This window comes from Ananas comosus, linkage group 14 (assembly GCF_001540865.1).
Source record: "Ananas comosus cultivar F153 linkage group 14, ASM154086v1, whole genome shotgun sequence".
Lineage (NCBI taxonomy): Eukaryota > Viridiplantae > Streptophyta > Magnoliopsida > Poales > Bromeliaceae > Ananas > Ananas comosus.
In genome coordinates, this window is record NC_033634.1 from 2331858 (window position 1) to 2346509 (window position 14652).

General features: G+C 37.7%; 2 protein-coding genes across 2 annotated transcripts; one reads left to right on the plus strand and one right to left on the minus strand.

The window, feature by feature from the left end:
• On the plus strand, positions 3026-5734 carry LOC109720067 (probable monogalactosyldiacylglycerol synthase 2, chloroplastic). Its single transcript, XM_020246946.1, is given in 9 exon segments — positions 3026-3123; positions 3126-3289; positions 3645-3817; positions 3950-4111; positions 4203-4344; positions 4424-4648; positions 4761-4823; positions 4911-4985; positions 5233-5734. Coding segments are annotated over 9 exon segments (1341 nt in total). The 5' UTR covers positions 3026-3050; the 3' UTR covers positions 5497-5734.
• Positions 7203-12968, minus strand: LOC109720667 (synaptotagmin-5). The gene is made up of 13 exons (XM_020247923.1): positions 12547-12968; positions 11753-11857; positions 11613-11663; positions 11342-11462; positions 10619-10740; positions 10054-10155; positions 9898-9972; positions 9724-9803; positions 9147-9297; positions 8845-9075; positions 8220-8516; positions 7822-7935; positions 7203-7690 (listed from the first exon to the last, which is right to left on the minus strand). Exons 1-13 carry the CDS (start codon positions 12649-12651, stop codon positions 7544-7546), a joined length of 1701 nt encoding a protein of 566 aa, XP_020103512.1. The 5' UTR covers positions 12652-12968; the 3' UTR covers positions 7203-7543.

The window sequence follows — 14652 nt, forward strand, 5'->3', positions numbered from 1 at the left end:
AAATTGGAAGCACGGAGGCCTCCGTGCTTCCATAAGTATACTAGCCGCACTATATATATATATATATATATTCCCAATTCACACTTATAGACACATATTTTAACTAATAATTATCCACTTGAAGTTGTTTTTCATCTTCTTTTTCCTTTTTTTTTTCTTTTTTGTTTTTTCAAACTCAGAATCTATCAACACAGGAAAAAGGGAGATTTCTATATAATTTTAGTTTTAAGGGCGTAAAATGCAAACCACAATATGTTCGAAATCGATTTCGTGTATTTTAGCCTTTTCTTTTTCGTATATCAATAACAGGAGAACTTCTCGACGTCCGAATTAAATGTTTGACAACTATAAAAGTCTAATGTGTTAGGTTGCTTTCAGGCTTGAAAAGACAGAAACTTAAAGCTAAAACTTCTAATTCGATTGCACTAGAAAGCTATTCGTGAAATTTTGACAGAAATAACCAATCGAGACATATTTGAATTGTTTTTAAACGAGTGATCAGCGTCACGCATGTGATATTCAAAATTATGTGATATTCAAAATTTATCCGCTCAATAATTTTAGCGAGAAGCGAAAGCTTCATATATAGGCTTTCTTTTTGGAGCTCGAAAGCTTATTTTAGCTTTGGACATGTTTGTTTCAACGTAAGTAGAATTGGGGTGGAAGTGGACTTTGGGTTGAAGTGGAGTTGGGGTGAAAATTAATTCACTTTCGTTGTTTGTTTCTAACTATGGAAGTGCAGTTCTGCTAGTTCTGTTGTTTGTTTGGTTAGAAATAGATGACGTAAAAAGTGTAGCTCTTCTCCCCCGGTATACTTATCTTCGAAGTGATATCATTATCTATTTTGTAACTTAGTTAATAATAAATTATAATAAATAAAAATTAATATAATTATATATGTATATAATTATATATATGTATGATTATAAAATAAAATTTTTAAAAAATTGATTATTTGTTTGCATATAAATTATAATAATACAACAAATAAAATTCTAAAGTTAAAAAATTATTAACATTTAACAAATTCATTTTTCATCATTTTCTAAATACACAAATTAAACAAAAAAATATTAAAACTTACCTAACCAAATTTGATCATATTTTAGACATACAATCAAAATAAAAAATTTAATTACTTCCACAATTGAATATATTTGGAGTTGGGTCTGGGACTCGTGAGAGGAAAGGGTAGAGAAGAGGATAACTCTAACACATTAATTCCCACTCGTCTCTTTTCACCTCACCGAAATTGACTTCGCCCCATGGGAGGGGGAAGTCAATTTCATTATTTTGGATGAACTAGATTTTCGGGCGTAATAAAATTACGGTAAACCAAACAACGGAAATGGTCTGTTTTCACCGAAAATTACTTCCCCCTTCCCACTTGCACCCCACTTCCGCGCAAACAAACAAGCCCAATACTCACAGTCTACACTTCTTAATTCTTACTCTCGAACATTCTAGATACTGGGCCAGGCCCAATCGGCCCAATGGTCTACCTCAGTCCAATTTGAAAACTAGGATTATCAAATGGGCTAGGGCCACTTGGCCCAACATGGAAAATTCCGATCCAGGGCTTAGAATTTTTCATTTGGTACTGAGTTCCATCTAATGATTTTTAGGCAAAACGAAAATTAGGGCAAAGCCATATAGATATATGCTTTTTTGTTTTACAGTGGAATTATACAGGATGATCAACCGCATAAAATATACTGTAACTAGTTGCTAATTATGATGTTACGTACGGAATAAATGAGATTGATTTTTCATCGTACTTTCTCATTATTTGTAACACAATCTACAATCTTCACATTATACTACATATTTCTCTGTAATTTCAAATGAAGTCTGAAAAAAAAAAAAGTACTAAATATTTTCAGTATTAGACTATTATTCTATCGAATCCAACGGGACTAATGTTTTCGCTTGTGCCAAGCTCGAACCAAACGCGCTCTAAATAAATGTAATTAAACATCTAAAAACGGTTCTAAATAATTGTGTTGTGGTTAAAAATCTATTTAAAATTCTTTTGACTCTGCATGTCCCTTTCCTCGATTAATTGAGCTTTATTTTGGTTACCAACATGATTACACTCGAACTAAATTTAACTGTTTTAAGTAAATTAATTTTATAATTCTATTTTACCTTGGGCGTAGTAATTGAGTATACGTTTTGAACTACCTAGCATGGAAGTAATCTTTAGCTTGGATCAGCTTTTATGCAATTATCCTAAAAATATACACAATTTTTTTTCTTTAGCGTAATATACATTAATTAAATTAAAAATACTAAACTAGATTAAATATAGATAATTAGACAACATAGATATAGAGTATTTTTTGAAATGATATCTGAGCTTTTTTTAAAAAAATTTGGCTAAGAATATATCGTACAAAATAATTAAGTAAAAATCGCTGTTATTTGAGCGATGTATTACTGTTATTTTACTGTTAAAGTTATTAAAATTTTGTTATATTTATTGGGAAATGTTGAGCGATGTATTACTGTTGCCGTGGGGCACGGGAACGGTGGGATTCGCTCCTCGCTGTGGCGGGAGCGAATCTTCGGAGGGGGAAGATTCCATCCGTCGATGCGAATCTAACGGCCCACGTTTCTTCTCCTCCGCGTCCCGTTGAAATGGTTACGAATTGTAAGCTCGGAATATTACGTTACAAAAGGATCATTCCCGGAATATATTTTATATTTGTACTTGCATAGCACCACCCCGCGAGTGTCCGAGTCATCCTCCCTGAACCAAGGGCCCCACCGGAGCACCCCGTAGCCCGATCTGTCCCGTAAGCGTCTTACACGTGTACTCTAATGTTCGCGAGGGAGTGCAAAGTCCACGCGTCGCGACGTTGGAGGGGTTGTAGTGGATTTTCGTGCACAGGGCGTTGGAGCGGAGCACGGAGGTTGCCTCTGCAGTTTATATAACCACCCCGAGCACCCTCCGAAGCTGCACCCTCTCTCTACATCTCTCTCTACTCTCTCTCTCTAAGGAAGAGGAGGAGGACGAGGAGGACGAAGACGAAGGAGGAGGAGGAGCCATGGTGATGTCGGTGGTGGAGCCGCGGAGGTCGATAAGGGAAGCGCTGCTCCACGGCGTGCTCGGCGGCGGCGGCGGCGGTGCGCGGCGAGGGCACGGCCCAGCGCGGCGGTGCGGGAGCTACGCGGCGGGCGCCCGAAGAACGTGCTCGTGCTCATGAGCGACACCGGCGGCGGCCACCGCGCCTCCGCCGAGGCCATCCGCGACGCCTTCCGCCTCGAGTTCGGCGACGAGTACCAGGTTCGTATCCCCCCTACCAAAATCTCACTAATTCTCCCCCTTTCGCGCTTAATTTTGAAGCACTTGTTGTCAAATTTTGATTCGATTGTTCTAGTTGAGTAATGCGGATCGAACTGGGATCATCTTCGCAATTTTTGAAAAATTTCGAAAGCAATTTAGGCTACTAATCTCGATAACTTGGGGCATTTTGTTTCATCTCAGCTGTCAGATTACGAAACCCCAAATCCTATATCTCTTTAATCTCTGCTAGTAAAGTGTTTTAGGGTTCATAGTTTCATACATCATGTATATATGTATATATGTATAGTTCCTGATCATTGATCTCAGTATAGTATTGCAATGCATGCAACTGCAGGTGTTTGTGAAGGATTTAGGGAAAGAGTACGGGGGGTGGCCGCTGAACGACATGGAGAGGTCCTACAAGTTCATGCTGAGGCACGCACGGCTGTGGAAGGTCGCATTCCACGGCACGTCCCCGCGTTGGGTCCACTGCATCTACCTCGCCGCCCTCGCCGCCTTCTACGCCAAGTACTCTTTCTAATTCGAATAACGGCATCTGCATAGCCTAATTCTCGATGCCGAGCATGCTTTGTCGGAAATTCGATACAATCCCTTTGCATGTTATCTGATAGACACATTGAATTTTGTTTATGATTGAAGGAAGGTGGTGGCGGGATTAATGGAGTATAGCCCCGACATCATCGTAAGCGTCCACCCGCTCATGCAACACATTCCTCTGTGGGTGCTCAAATGGCAGAGCCTTCAACAGAGCGTGCCCTTCGTTACCGTCGTCACGGACCTCAACACTTGCCACCCCACATGGTAATTCTCTCTCTCTCCCTTTCTCTTCTCTTCTCTTCTCTTCTCTCTAGTTGTTGTCGTCGCAATCACTATATATGTCGATCCGTTTCAGGTTCCACACTAGCGTCACTAGATGCTACTGCCCCTCTCAGGAGGTCGCAAAACGGGCATTGTTCGAGGGCTTGGACCCTTCTCAAATCCGTGTATTCGGTTTGCCTATTCGACCATCCTTTTGTCGCGCCGTTCTCAACAAGGTCTATATACTCTTGCCTCTTCTGTAGAATGTAGTGCTCCAGCTCGTAATTCAGTTTGATACTCAAAAATGATCAACAGGGTGATTTAAGAAAGGAATTGGAGATGGATCCTCATTTGCCCGCGGTTCTGCTAATGGGAGGCGGCGAGGGAATGGGTCCGGTGGAGGAGACCGCTTTGGCCCTTGATGAAGCTCTTTATGACTACGAGCTCGATAGGCCTGTAGGACAGATTGTGGTCATATGCGGTCGCAACCAGGCGCTCCGGTCTACACTAGAGTCGACCGAATGGACGGTTCCCGTGAAGGTCGCCCCTCCATTTCAATCACAATTTGATTGAATTGAATATAAATTTCCGAGTAAATAGCGTACAATGCAGTATCTGGGCACTTATTTCTTCTAGGCCGTTCGTATTGTAGGTAAGAGGATTTGAGTCCCAGATGGAGAGATGGATGGGGGCTTGTGATTGCATTATTACGAAGGTATGATAAATACTCACTATTCCTCTAAATAATTTCGTGGAATTTTTTTGTTCTGCATGTTTATTTGGCCATTTTTCGCTGCTGTAGGCTGGGCCAGGTACAATTACTGAGGCTTTGATAAGGGGACTCCCAATCATCCTCAATGACTTCATCCCTGGACAGGTAAGTGAAAAAAACTAAACTAATTTTTCCGAAACTTCTATGATAAGATTCCATCTACTAACGGTGGATTAGTATTAGCAATGTATCTGTTGAATATGAAATATTAAAATACTGTTATCTGACAGCTTAAACTTTTAGCGACAACTAGTTGTTTCACAATATCATTGCGTCTGTGACAACAAACAATCTAAGTATCTCAAAGAAACAACATACGCTTTATTGCATAGACTTGTTCGATCTTTCGCAGGAGGTGGGCAACGTCCCTTACGTCGTGGACAACGGGGCCGGCGTGTTCTCGAAGGACCCGCAGGAGACGGCCGGCCTCGTCGCAAGGTGGTTCGGCCCCGAGAAGGCGCTCCTCAAGAAATTCTCGCGCAACGCTCTGAGACTCGCGCAGCCGAACGCGGTGTTCGACATCGTGAGGGACATCCACAGCCTCATCCGGCAGCGGGGACCCGTGACGCGCGTCTCCTACTCCGTCGGTTCTTCGTTCCCTTTCTCCGTATATTAGAATTCCGCTAGCTAGCTCAACATTTTGTACAGATTGAATTATTAACATTCTTTAGCCTCTTTTAAGTGTGGCTCATTTAAGTTTAAGGAGAATTGCAATGTGTAAGATGAAAATAAGCCGCTTAGTTTGCACTAGCTATCAATAAGGGCTTGTGAGATAGAAAGAGATGATCTTTCTCCAAGTCCTTAGCTCTCTGTACATTATCCGCTAGTAATAATAATTCGTTAATTATAAATTGGTCCAAAATGCTTTAACCAATTCCGTTCCCATTCGATGTTGGACTATTGGTCCAAAATGCTTAAACCAACACTCATGCACTCCTGGTCCAAAATGCTTAAACCAGTTTCATTCTCATCCGATATTAGACTATGTGATACCCTTTATTTAGGCCCTGATCATCAGGCGATATGAAGCCTATCTTATATTTTCAGCTGGTGAATAGTTCAAAATACTTAATTTCAGTTATTATTACTAGAGTCTACAATTTCTTATATTTTCGATCACAAGTCGGTTTTCATTCGATTCGATGTTGGACTATAGGGTGTCACAAAACTAGTATGGGCTTTGAAGAGTTTTTGTGCGTGAATTGAACACTTATGGTGGATACTGAGTTGGATGTAATGCAGGTAAATTGGAGTAATTCTAGGACATATTATTAATATTCCTTTTATATTTAATTGCAGAAACTTTATTAAGATTAAAAATATGCTAATCTGAAAGTTTAAGCTTGTGGAGAAAACCAATTTTTACGCCTTTCAAAGCAAAGCTCTAGAGAAAACGGATATATATCGGCTCTATATATTTTTTAATATTTAAACAAATTGTCCTACGTGTTTGAAGAAGTAATCAATGTGGGAGGCTAATACGCTTCTAATCTAATCTTTTTATCCTCGGAATATGCTAATCGAAAACCTTTTTAACTCGTGATTTATTTGTTTCTACTTAGATGGAGTCACGCAAGTACGCAGCTCTCTCTCTTCTCTCTCTCTCTCACTGTAGTTTCCCAGGCATGTGGGAATTGACCAGTGCAGCATATCGAGGCGCGACACGCGGATTTAAACCCTTTTACCTGATCAAACTCACGAGAAAAGGTAATTTAAAATATATTGAATATAAGCATTAAAAAAAACAAATTTATTTGTGCATTAAAAAAAAGGTGTAAACTCACAACTAGTATTTCATATTTATTATTTATTTTAGTTATTTTGAAAGCTCTCCGCACAGAATTTGGGGTACGGTTGTTAAAGCAAGATGGAGTCATACGAATCACTTGAGATATTCTAATTATCTCCGGTGAAAAAAATAATAATATGTTCAAATTTTGATGTGAAAAAATTTATTAAATAATTCAAATCAAACAAATTAAAAGATTATATATAATAAAACAATAATTTCGTTTTCTGAAAATGAAAAAATCAAAACTTTTGATCTAGGTCGATTAGTAAGAGAATTGAAGAATTACAAGCCATTTCGGTTTGCCACGGGTCACGTTTCCCGGACCCAAATCGATATCTTAATTTACAGGTTTTGAGTCCGGTTTAGGTAACGGACTTTAATTTCACAAATCTCTACAAATCCAAACCGTTTATACCTCTCCTGTCGTGTAAATTACAAGCCAATGAGGGACTAAGAAACAGTTACCGCAGAGACTAAATAATAATAATTATTATTATTATTATTATAGTTCTTGTTACCCTTACGTGAACTAAGTAACTAACATATTTCGACATTTCAAGAATTAACTAAAAACCTGGTCCATTAAACTCGGTATTCCAGACACTGGCGAAGCTATCTCCGCCGTCCATTTTATGCGCCCCGCATGTACATCGTGATTTACACTCATCATTTATACTAATTACTAAAGAAAACAAAGAGATGCCATATTTTTGGAGATCATATATCACAACCACAAAGAAACTAATATACAACCATTTGCAGCTGGAGTAGAGCCTGATCTGGAACTGCTGCTTCTGCAGCTGCTAATCAAAGCGTAATGCGCGAAAAAGCCCTCAAGATAGAGATTGAGAGAGAACAAATCGAATTGGACTCACGAATCACGGTATATCGGCTGCGGCATCCACTTGAGGTGCAGGTTCAGTTTACCGGATTTAGCTCCCTCCAACGGAAAACTATCTGTAATCTCACCTTCCAGTACAACTCTCGTCAGCGTCATTATGCATCTTCCGATATAATCCTAAGACGAAAAATGGTAAAGTTTTTAGATCGAAGATGAGATAGCGACAGCGAGAACAAACACAGTTTCTGCAGAATTAAATGAAATTTACTATTGAGCAAGCAAACCAGAGAGCTTGTGCGGGAACCCACCTTTCTAAAAGTATCGTGGTCGTAGACTTCCAAAATAAGCATATCATGAAGGCCATCTTCCACGACGAAGTCAAAAGTTTGATTCCAAGTGGGATTCAAGCTATCGTTTACTACCTGCACAATTTCACATTATGTATGACATAAAAGAATAAGATTTTAGACATATATACATACATACACACCTAGAAAATTATCTATGTACATATATATGTCCCTGTAAAATCTGAACTTTCATGTATGTCATGATGCATAAATGTGATAATTCAGATTTTACAGTGGTATATATATATAGAGAGAGAGAGAGAGATGATTTTGCAGGGAAATGTACGCTAAAATCTCATAGAAGAAAAAATAAAAAAAAGATTGTTTGAGAATTCTCTGATGGAGAAGGAAGATACCCTTGTTTTATATTTCGTCTCAGTTTTCTTCATTGTGAGCGCGACGAACGGGTCGGCCTTTCCCATCAGATCCATCGCAGGCAAGTCCTCAGCAGATATAACAGTCACCGAAAGCACTCCTCTCAAAATAACATCCCTTTTCCTCTGCTTTGCTTTCCCTTCAATATCACCAGCCTCGGATCCGTTCACCTCGCTTTTGAGGACCTTCTCCAGAGAAGTCATTGACACTTTACTGGCAAAAGGGTTAACGAAACCATTTTGCATTCCAAAGGGACAATAAAGAAGCTCTAGGTGTACCTGATGATCGATGGGACATAAGGTTTCAAGTAATTTGCACAATTAAATGCAAAATATACAAAATGTCCTAGAAATAGTTTACTGGCAAACCAGTGGCGGCCGAGAAGGTGATGAATACAGACCCATTTTAAGGGCATATCAATTATACAAGCTGCTATTTATCATATAGCAACTTGTTAATATTTTAGTTAACTTTCAACAATGTGATGAGACACTTAACTAACTCATTTTTATGGGCAGGTATAAGCAACCAACAAGTAAAAGCATAATAGGAGGTCAGGTTAGAAATTCTGAGGAAAATGCAAGAATCAAAAGTTGGAAAGCTAACCTGACCACGATTTTTCCTGTCTCTCTGTACTTCCAAATCTTTAACAAGATTCAACCAGACATCTTTCACCTTTCCTGGCTCAAGGTCCCTTAAACTTACTCGAGCACAACCAATTAGCTCCGCTTTTTGAATTCCTTCATCATCATAGATTTTTACCGTCAAATGCTGAGTAGATGAGTCCTCAACTATAAACTCATAGTGCTCATTCCAGATGGGGTTTAAGTCATTGTTCTATAAAAGACATACAAGTGTTAGAAGATGTAAGGCTGAAATAAAAAAAAATAATTTTTATCTGTTCTTACAATTGTTTTGCTTCTCTTGATTCTGTCACGTAATGGGCGTATGTATAGTTCGGCAAAAGGATCAGATTTTCCCACTATGTCCTTGTTTGTTAAATCCCTTGCTTGCACAAGTTTCACTTCCAAAACTCCAACAGGTTTTAGCTCCAGGTCACTACAGAACAATGAGGATGTATTAATATTACTGACATGTATAAGCATGTTTCCCCTACAATAAATCGGTTCAGGGTCAATTTTTTCCCTAATTGTAATTTCTCTAACTGTAATATGATGCACAAGAAAACCCACTGACATTTATAGCTATAATTGGGACCAAATGTTTGATTCAGTGCAAAGAAACTCACCAATTAGCTAATGTTCAGATTTTTCTACCATATAAAATGTGGTGGGTTGATTTCCATTTTTTTCACGAAATTAAACTTCCTAAATTATGTACTGAGCTTTTTGCACAAAATTCATATTCTGGACAAAATTATTCTTCGAACAGAACTAAAGTTACTGAGTTGAAGTGTAATCAGTAATAAGCTGGTACATTTTCGTGGCTTCAATCCGAGATTGAAAGGTATTTTCATGAAACTACCTGTAATCACCAGGTATAATAGGAATAACTTTGCGCACAGGCCATGTAATTGAGTCCTCAATAGCATCACGTATTGTACCCTGAGAAACGACACATTTTTAGCTTGTCAATAAGTATGCATTATGGGCATGCAAAAAGAAGAGCTTAAAATGTATTTGGTGGGGATTATTGGACCTCAATAGCATCTGAAATTCCAGGAATAGCCGATATTTCACCACCGATAACCTTGAGGGTGAAGTCGAGCTTTTTCTACAGTCAAAAGTATGTTGTAAATTCTCCATCTAATGCTGCATTAATTTAAAACGCAGTTATTAGAAGAAAATGTATTACCTTTTCTCTCAAAGAATAAGAGACAGCTCCAAAGCAGGGAAATTGATCCACCAGAGGTCTACAGATTATTCGAAATACACCAGTGAAGCCAATGTTTTTTACCTAAAAATTGGAGAATTTGAATCCAGGCAATTACAACTCTTTCTTAGGTTAAAACCAATGAACAAAGTTAAAATTCCAGTCATATCAATATTTAGACAAACTTAGGAAAACAACAAAATATGTTTCAAACATCAAGTACATACAATACAAAAAAAAGGGGGAAAAATAATTCCTAATTTAACATTAAGTGCACCAGAAGTCCTAATAGATTGCAAGAAAGACCATATTATATGAAATTAGTTTGAGAGGTCGTCTGTTTGCTTTTGAAATGAAATTATGAAATTAATCCAAGTAATAAAAGTGACTCTATACACGTTGAAAAATCATATTATGGAAGAATAAAAGCTGACAAATATCAGCAGAGTAGTTTAGTAATGATATGGATGCAGGCAAGGAAGAAGAAATGACTTCTCAAACAATAAATAATGAAATTCAATTTTAAGGTAGCACTTTCTTAAATTACCTGTACAGGAAGAGCCATGCCAAATGTGGTCTGGATATCAAGCACAATGTTTGGATTACCATCCCATTGCATCTCTAACTCCAAAGTTATTCCAGAGCTGTCATCGTCAATGGTAGAAACACCTAAAGAAGAGAATTATCTTAAGAACAGGATAAAGCTTTGCAGTAAGGCAATACATTTAAAAGAACATTCCCATGCCGTTTGCACTTAGATTGAACGTGGCATATGCCTTGTGGCAACTCAACAATCAATATAAAAACAAAGAAGTCACTTTACATCGCATGTCTCAATTAGATATTCAGTCTTCAGAAAACACAGAACATAAGCACATCGCCACATCCTTACACATAGGCCCTAAAATCTTAGGCTCTATCATACTCTTTTATGGTTTGATTCTTGCAGTAAAAGTTTCATTGCTAACATAATATACAGAGCCAATTTAGTCCAACGTAACAGGGTAACTACTCCTTCAAGCGCTGTAAACAGAAAAGTTCTAACTGAAGCTTCAAGCTTCCTAAGTAAATACAACATGAAAGTATGAAACCACTATAAGCTTCCACACTTTAAATTTTCAGCTACAGAAGTTCATACTAAAAGCACATGACGGGTAATTATACATAGTGTACAAATCATCAAACAAGAAGTATTTTTCAGGCGTTTCTGAAGTTGGTATTCCATATTGTTCCTTAACCAAATATAAGAAAGATTATTTTGAAAACCAACCTGTAAACTGCGGAGCGACAGTACCGAGTGTTAGCTTCGAAAATTTGAGCGAACCCAAGATGGCAGATCTATATTGCTCAAGAATCGGCTCTACAGAAGTTTTTATCAGCTCTGATGCAGCCTGTGAGAAAACAGGTTTCAGTTAAACCAAATCTACAAGTCTCCAAGGAATAATTTTCCTTAGATGAATCACACAATCGGTATAAAAAATAAATTAAGCTTTCAGAGTTCGAAGCACATGGTTACAAAGCAATGGAGGAGAAATAGACACCTCATTAACATAAGGCCAGATTTTCGTCAATTCGAGGTTGAGCCAGGTCAACTGAAAGAAGAAAAGAAGTCCCAAGTCAATATGGCGAAAGAATCAGGAGAAGTTAAAAATGAAACCTTGAGAAGATATAAATAACTCAACTTTTGGCGCTGTGAAAAAACAACCCATGATGGGTAAAATTCAGGAGGAAGAAGTTTCCTTATATCTTGAATGGTCATCTTTGAAAAAGCTGCGACTGCAGCAGCCTGCAAACGCATGTTATCCAGTTCAGATATCAACGCCGATTTTTTTTTTTCTTTTCCAGAATTGTCATATAATCAGTTTCAAATGAATTAAAACAGTTACTAGCTAGTTCCAAGTTTGTAAAAATCTGAAGACACGAAAGTGAACGGAAAAGACCAGAGTAAGTTCATGCTTATATTGAAGCACATCCTATACTAAAAAGATTACCATCTATAATTTATCTTTTCGGCAACATGGCATTGGAGCCAATTATGTTTTCCTTTACGTCTCGTGATATCGTGAGTTCAAATCCCCAACAAACACATTTAATGAGCTAATATATCTCCATCCCTTACTTCACCTGCCATTTTCATGTACTTTCATATCCATTCTACATTTTTTTGGGGAGGGAGTAAAAAGTGGAGGTGGTAAAACTATTCCTGTTGGGGGAACGTTGACAATACCAAATTCCTACAGTTCAAAGTGATAAAAACTGCATTTTTACAGTACAACTCTGACAATATACGCTCAAAATTATTATCACTATTATCTTTTCATACCAGTCGCGTCCATTAAGGACACACTGAGCTCAAAATTGATCGACGAAATAAAAGAAAAGAAAAAAAACTAATCAAGTAAGCAAAATTATATAAGCAATCCAAAAACCAAAACCAAAAAAAAAAGGAAAAAAGAAGTGGGATCAAAACTTTACCAGCTCACTTCGCTGCTTCGCCCGCGAATTCTCGAACCGTACGAAGGCCATCACGAGCCCGATCCCGAACGCGATCCCCATGACCAACCCGACGAAGAACGACATCCCCCAAGTCACCAAATTTAACCCCCCCCTATAAAATCGTAACCACAACCCGAATCGATCGAAGAAGAAAGGGAGCGTTGCGGTACACGAAGGGGATTTGGATCACTTTATAGGAGAAGAGAGAGAGAGAGATGGGGAGGGGGAAGGGATCGAAGAGGAGGAGGAGGAGGGAGAAGGGTTTCGTATTTTGGCTCTTTGAGGTTCGTTCCTTCGAGAGAGAGGAGGAGGAGGAGGAGGAGGAAGAAACAAAGCGGTGATGGTGGTAGGGACGAGGCGGGGTTTGCCGACCGGGGAGAGCACACGTGGCCCAAGTGAGCGGCACGTGCCCATTTCTCCATGAGGAAACGATAATAAATACGTATTTGGTCTATGGTGCACCAGGTGCACTGAAAATAGCCTTTTGGCCTATGGTGCACCAGGTGCACCAAAAACAGCCCACAGACCAGTGGCAGCGTAACACTATAACTCTTTCCTATACTTATTTGTTTGTAGTTAAGTTGGTTTTTGTCACTAGTGCTTTTTAAAAAAAAAAAAAAAAAAATTATTCAGCCTCAGAGTAAAGTTAGAATAATTTTAGAAAGAAATAAAGTAAACCAGTTGATAAACAAATTTCATAATATTTTAGAAATTGTATAATTTAATGATTAAATTTTTCATATCCAAAATATAAATTATATTTATCTTCTCATGGTTTATAAATTTTAGTTAGTGCGCCAACAATATGCTCATGATATATAAGCTACGCAAATTTTATAGAAATCGAATTTTACGATTCTACAATATCTTTTGCCTGATAACTAAGTAATCACAAATTTGCTTTATATTATATATTGAAAATTATCAATTTTAAAAATTTTAAATACTACGTCTTTTTATTATGAGCTGCTTCGATCAGCCAAAACACAGCTCTCGCCCCAACCTATGCCGAATAGAGCGATAAGTGGGGCAAAATATAATATAAAAATTAATCATGCCCCTTGAATTTGCCCCAATCCGCTAAGAAAATAGAACGAAAGTTGGGGGACCTTTCTTATCGCCAGATCTGGTCCATTTCAATCTCTTGGGCCAAGTCCAAATATATTTTTAGAAAGCATTTCATTTGCTTCTCTTCATGGAAGTTTTATTTTCCCATAATGTATTCTAATTTTTGGTCTGATTCCTCTTCTGATGATCGATTCAATCTCTGGTAAAAAAGATAGACATTGGTTCTTATAGTTTTACTTGCAAATATTGAAGTCCAATTGGTGTCCAATTACAGCTGTTCTTTGGGCTCAATTTGGCTTCACAATGTTTGAATCCCATTAAGTTTACTTGCATTAATAGCAAATAAAAAAAAAATTATGGTTCAAATTGTACACATCTTAGCTGAACTACAGTGCATTGTAACTTGTAAGTAAGATGGTTACCTAAAGTTTATTAATCTTGATCCAACTTCTAATCATTGTAGTTATTTCTTACTTTATAAATTTTGGTCAAGATCTGTTTGCAACAAAATTCAAATAATATCACTTTTGGGACATTATAGAGAACAGACATTATGTTTCGCTAGAAAAATATCATACCAAGTAGGTCACATTGTCTCAATGATTAGGTATAAATGTATAATTTCTGTGGTTCTATAGAAAAATAAAAAAGCGTAACTCTTTTTAATCAACAGTGAACAAATTCATAGTAAAAATATTTTTTCCTCCTTTTTTAAATTAACCATACAAAACTAAGGGGTTATATTTCCCCTTCCCACATTCAATAATTTAGATTTTGCCATATTCAAATTGCTCACTCAGTAGTACCAATAATTAGTGTGTGGGGTAAGAACTTGCCCAGAAAAAAATAATAATAAAGACAAAATTTCATTAAATTTATATTACATATAAAGACAAAAATGAGTCAGATGTAAGGTGCACCCTCTTAATTCAATCTATCCATACATCTCAGCCCACGTGGGAGAAAAGAAACAGGATATGCTCTCCACCAACCAGGAAAATTACCTTAATCACCCAC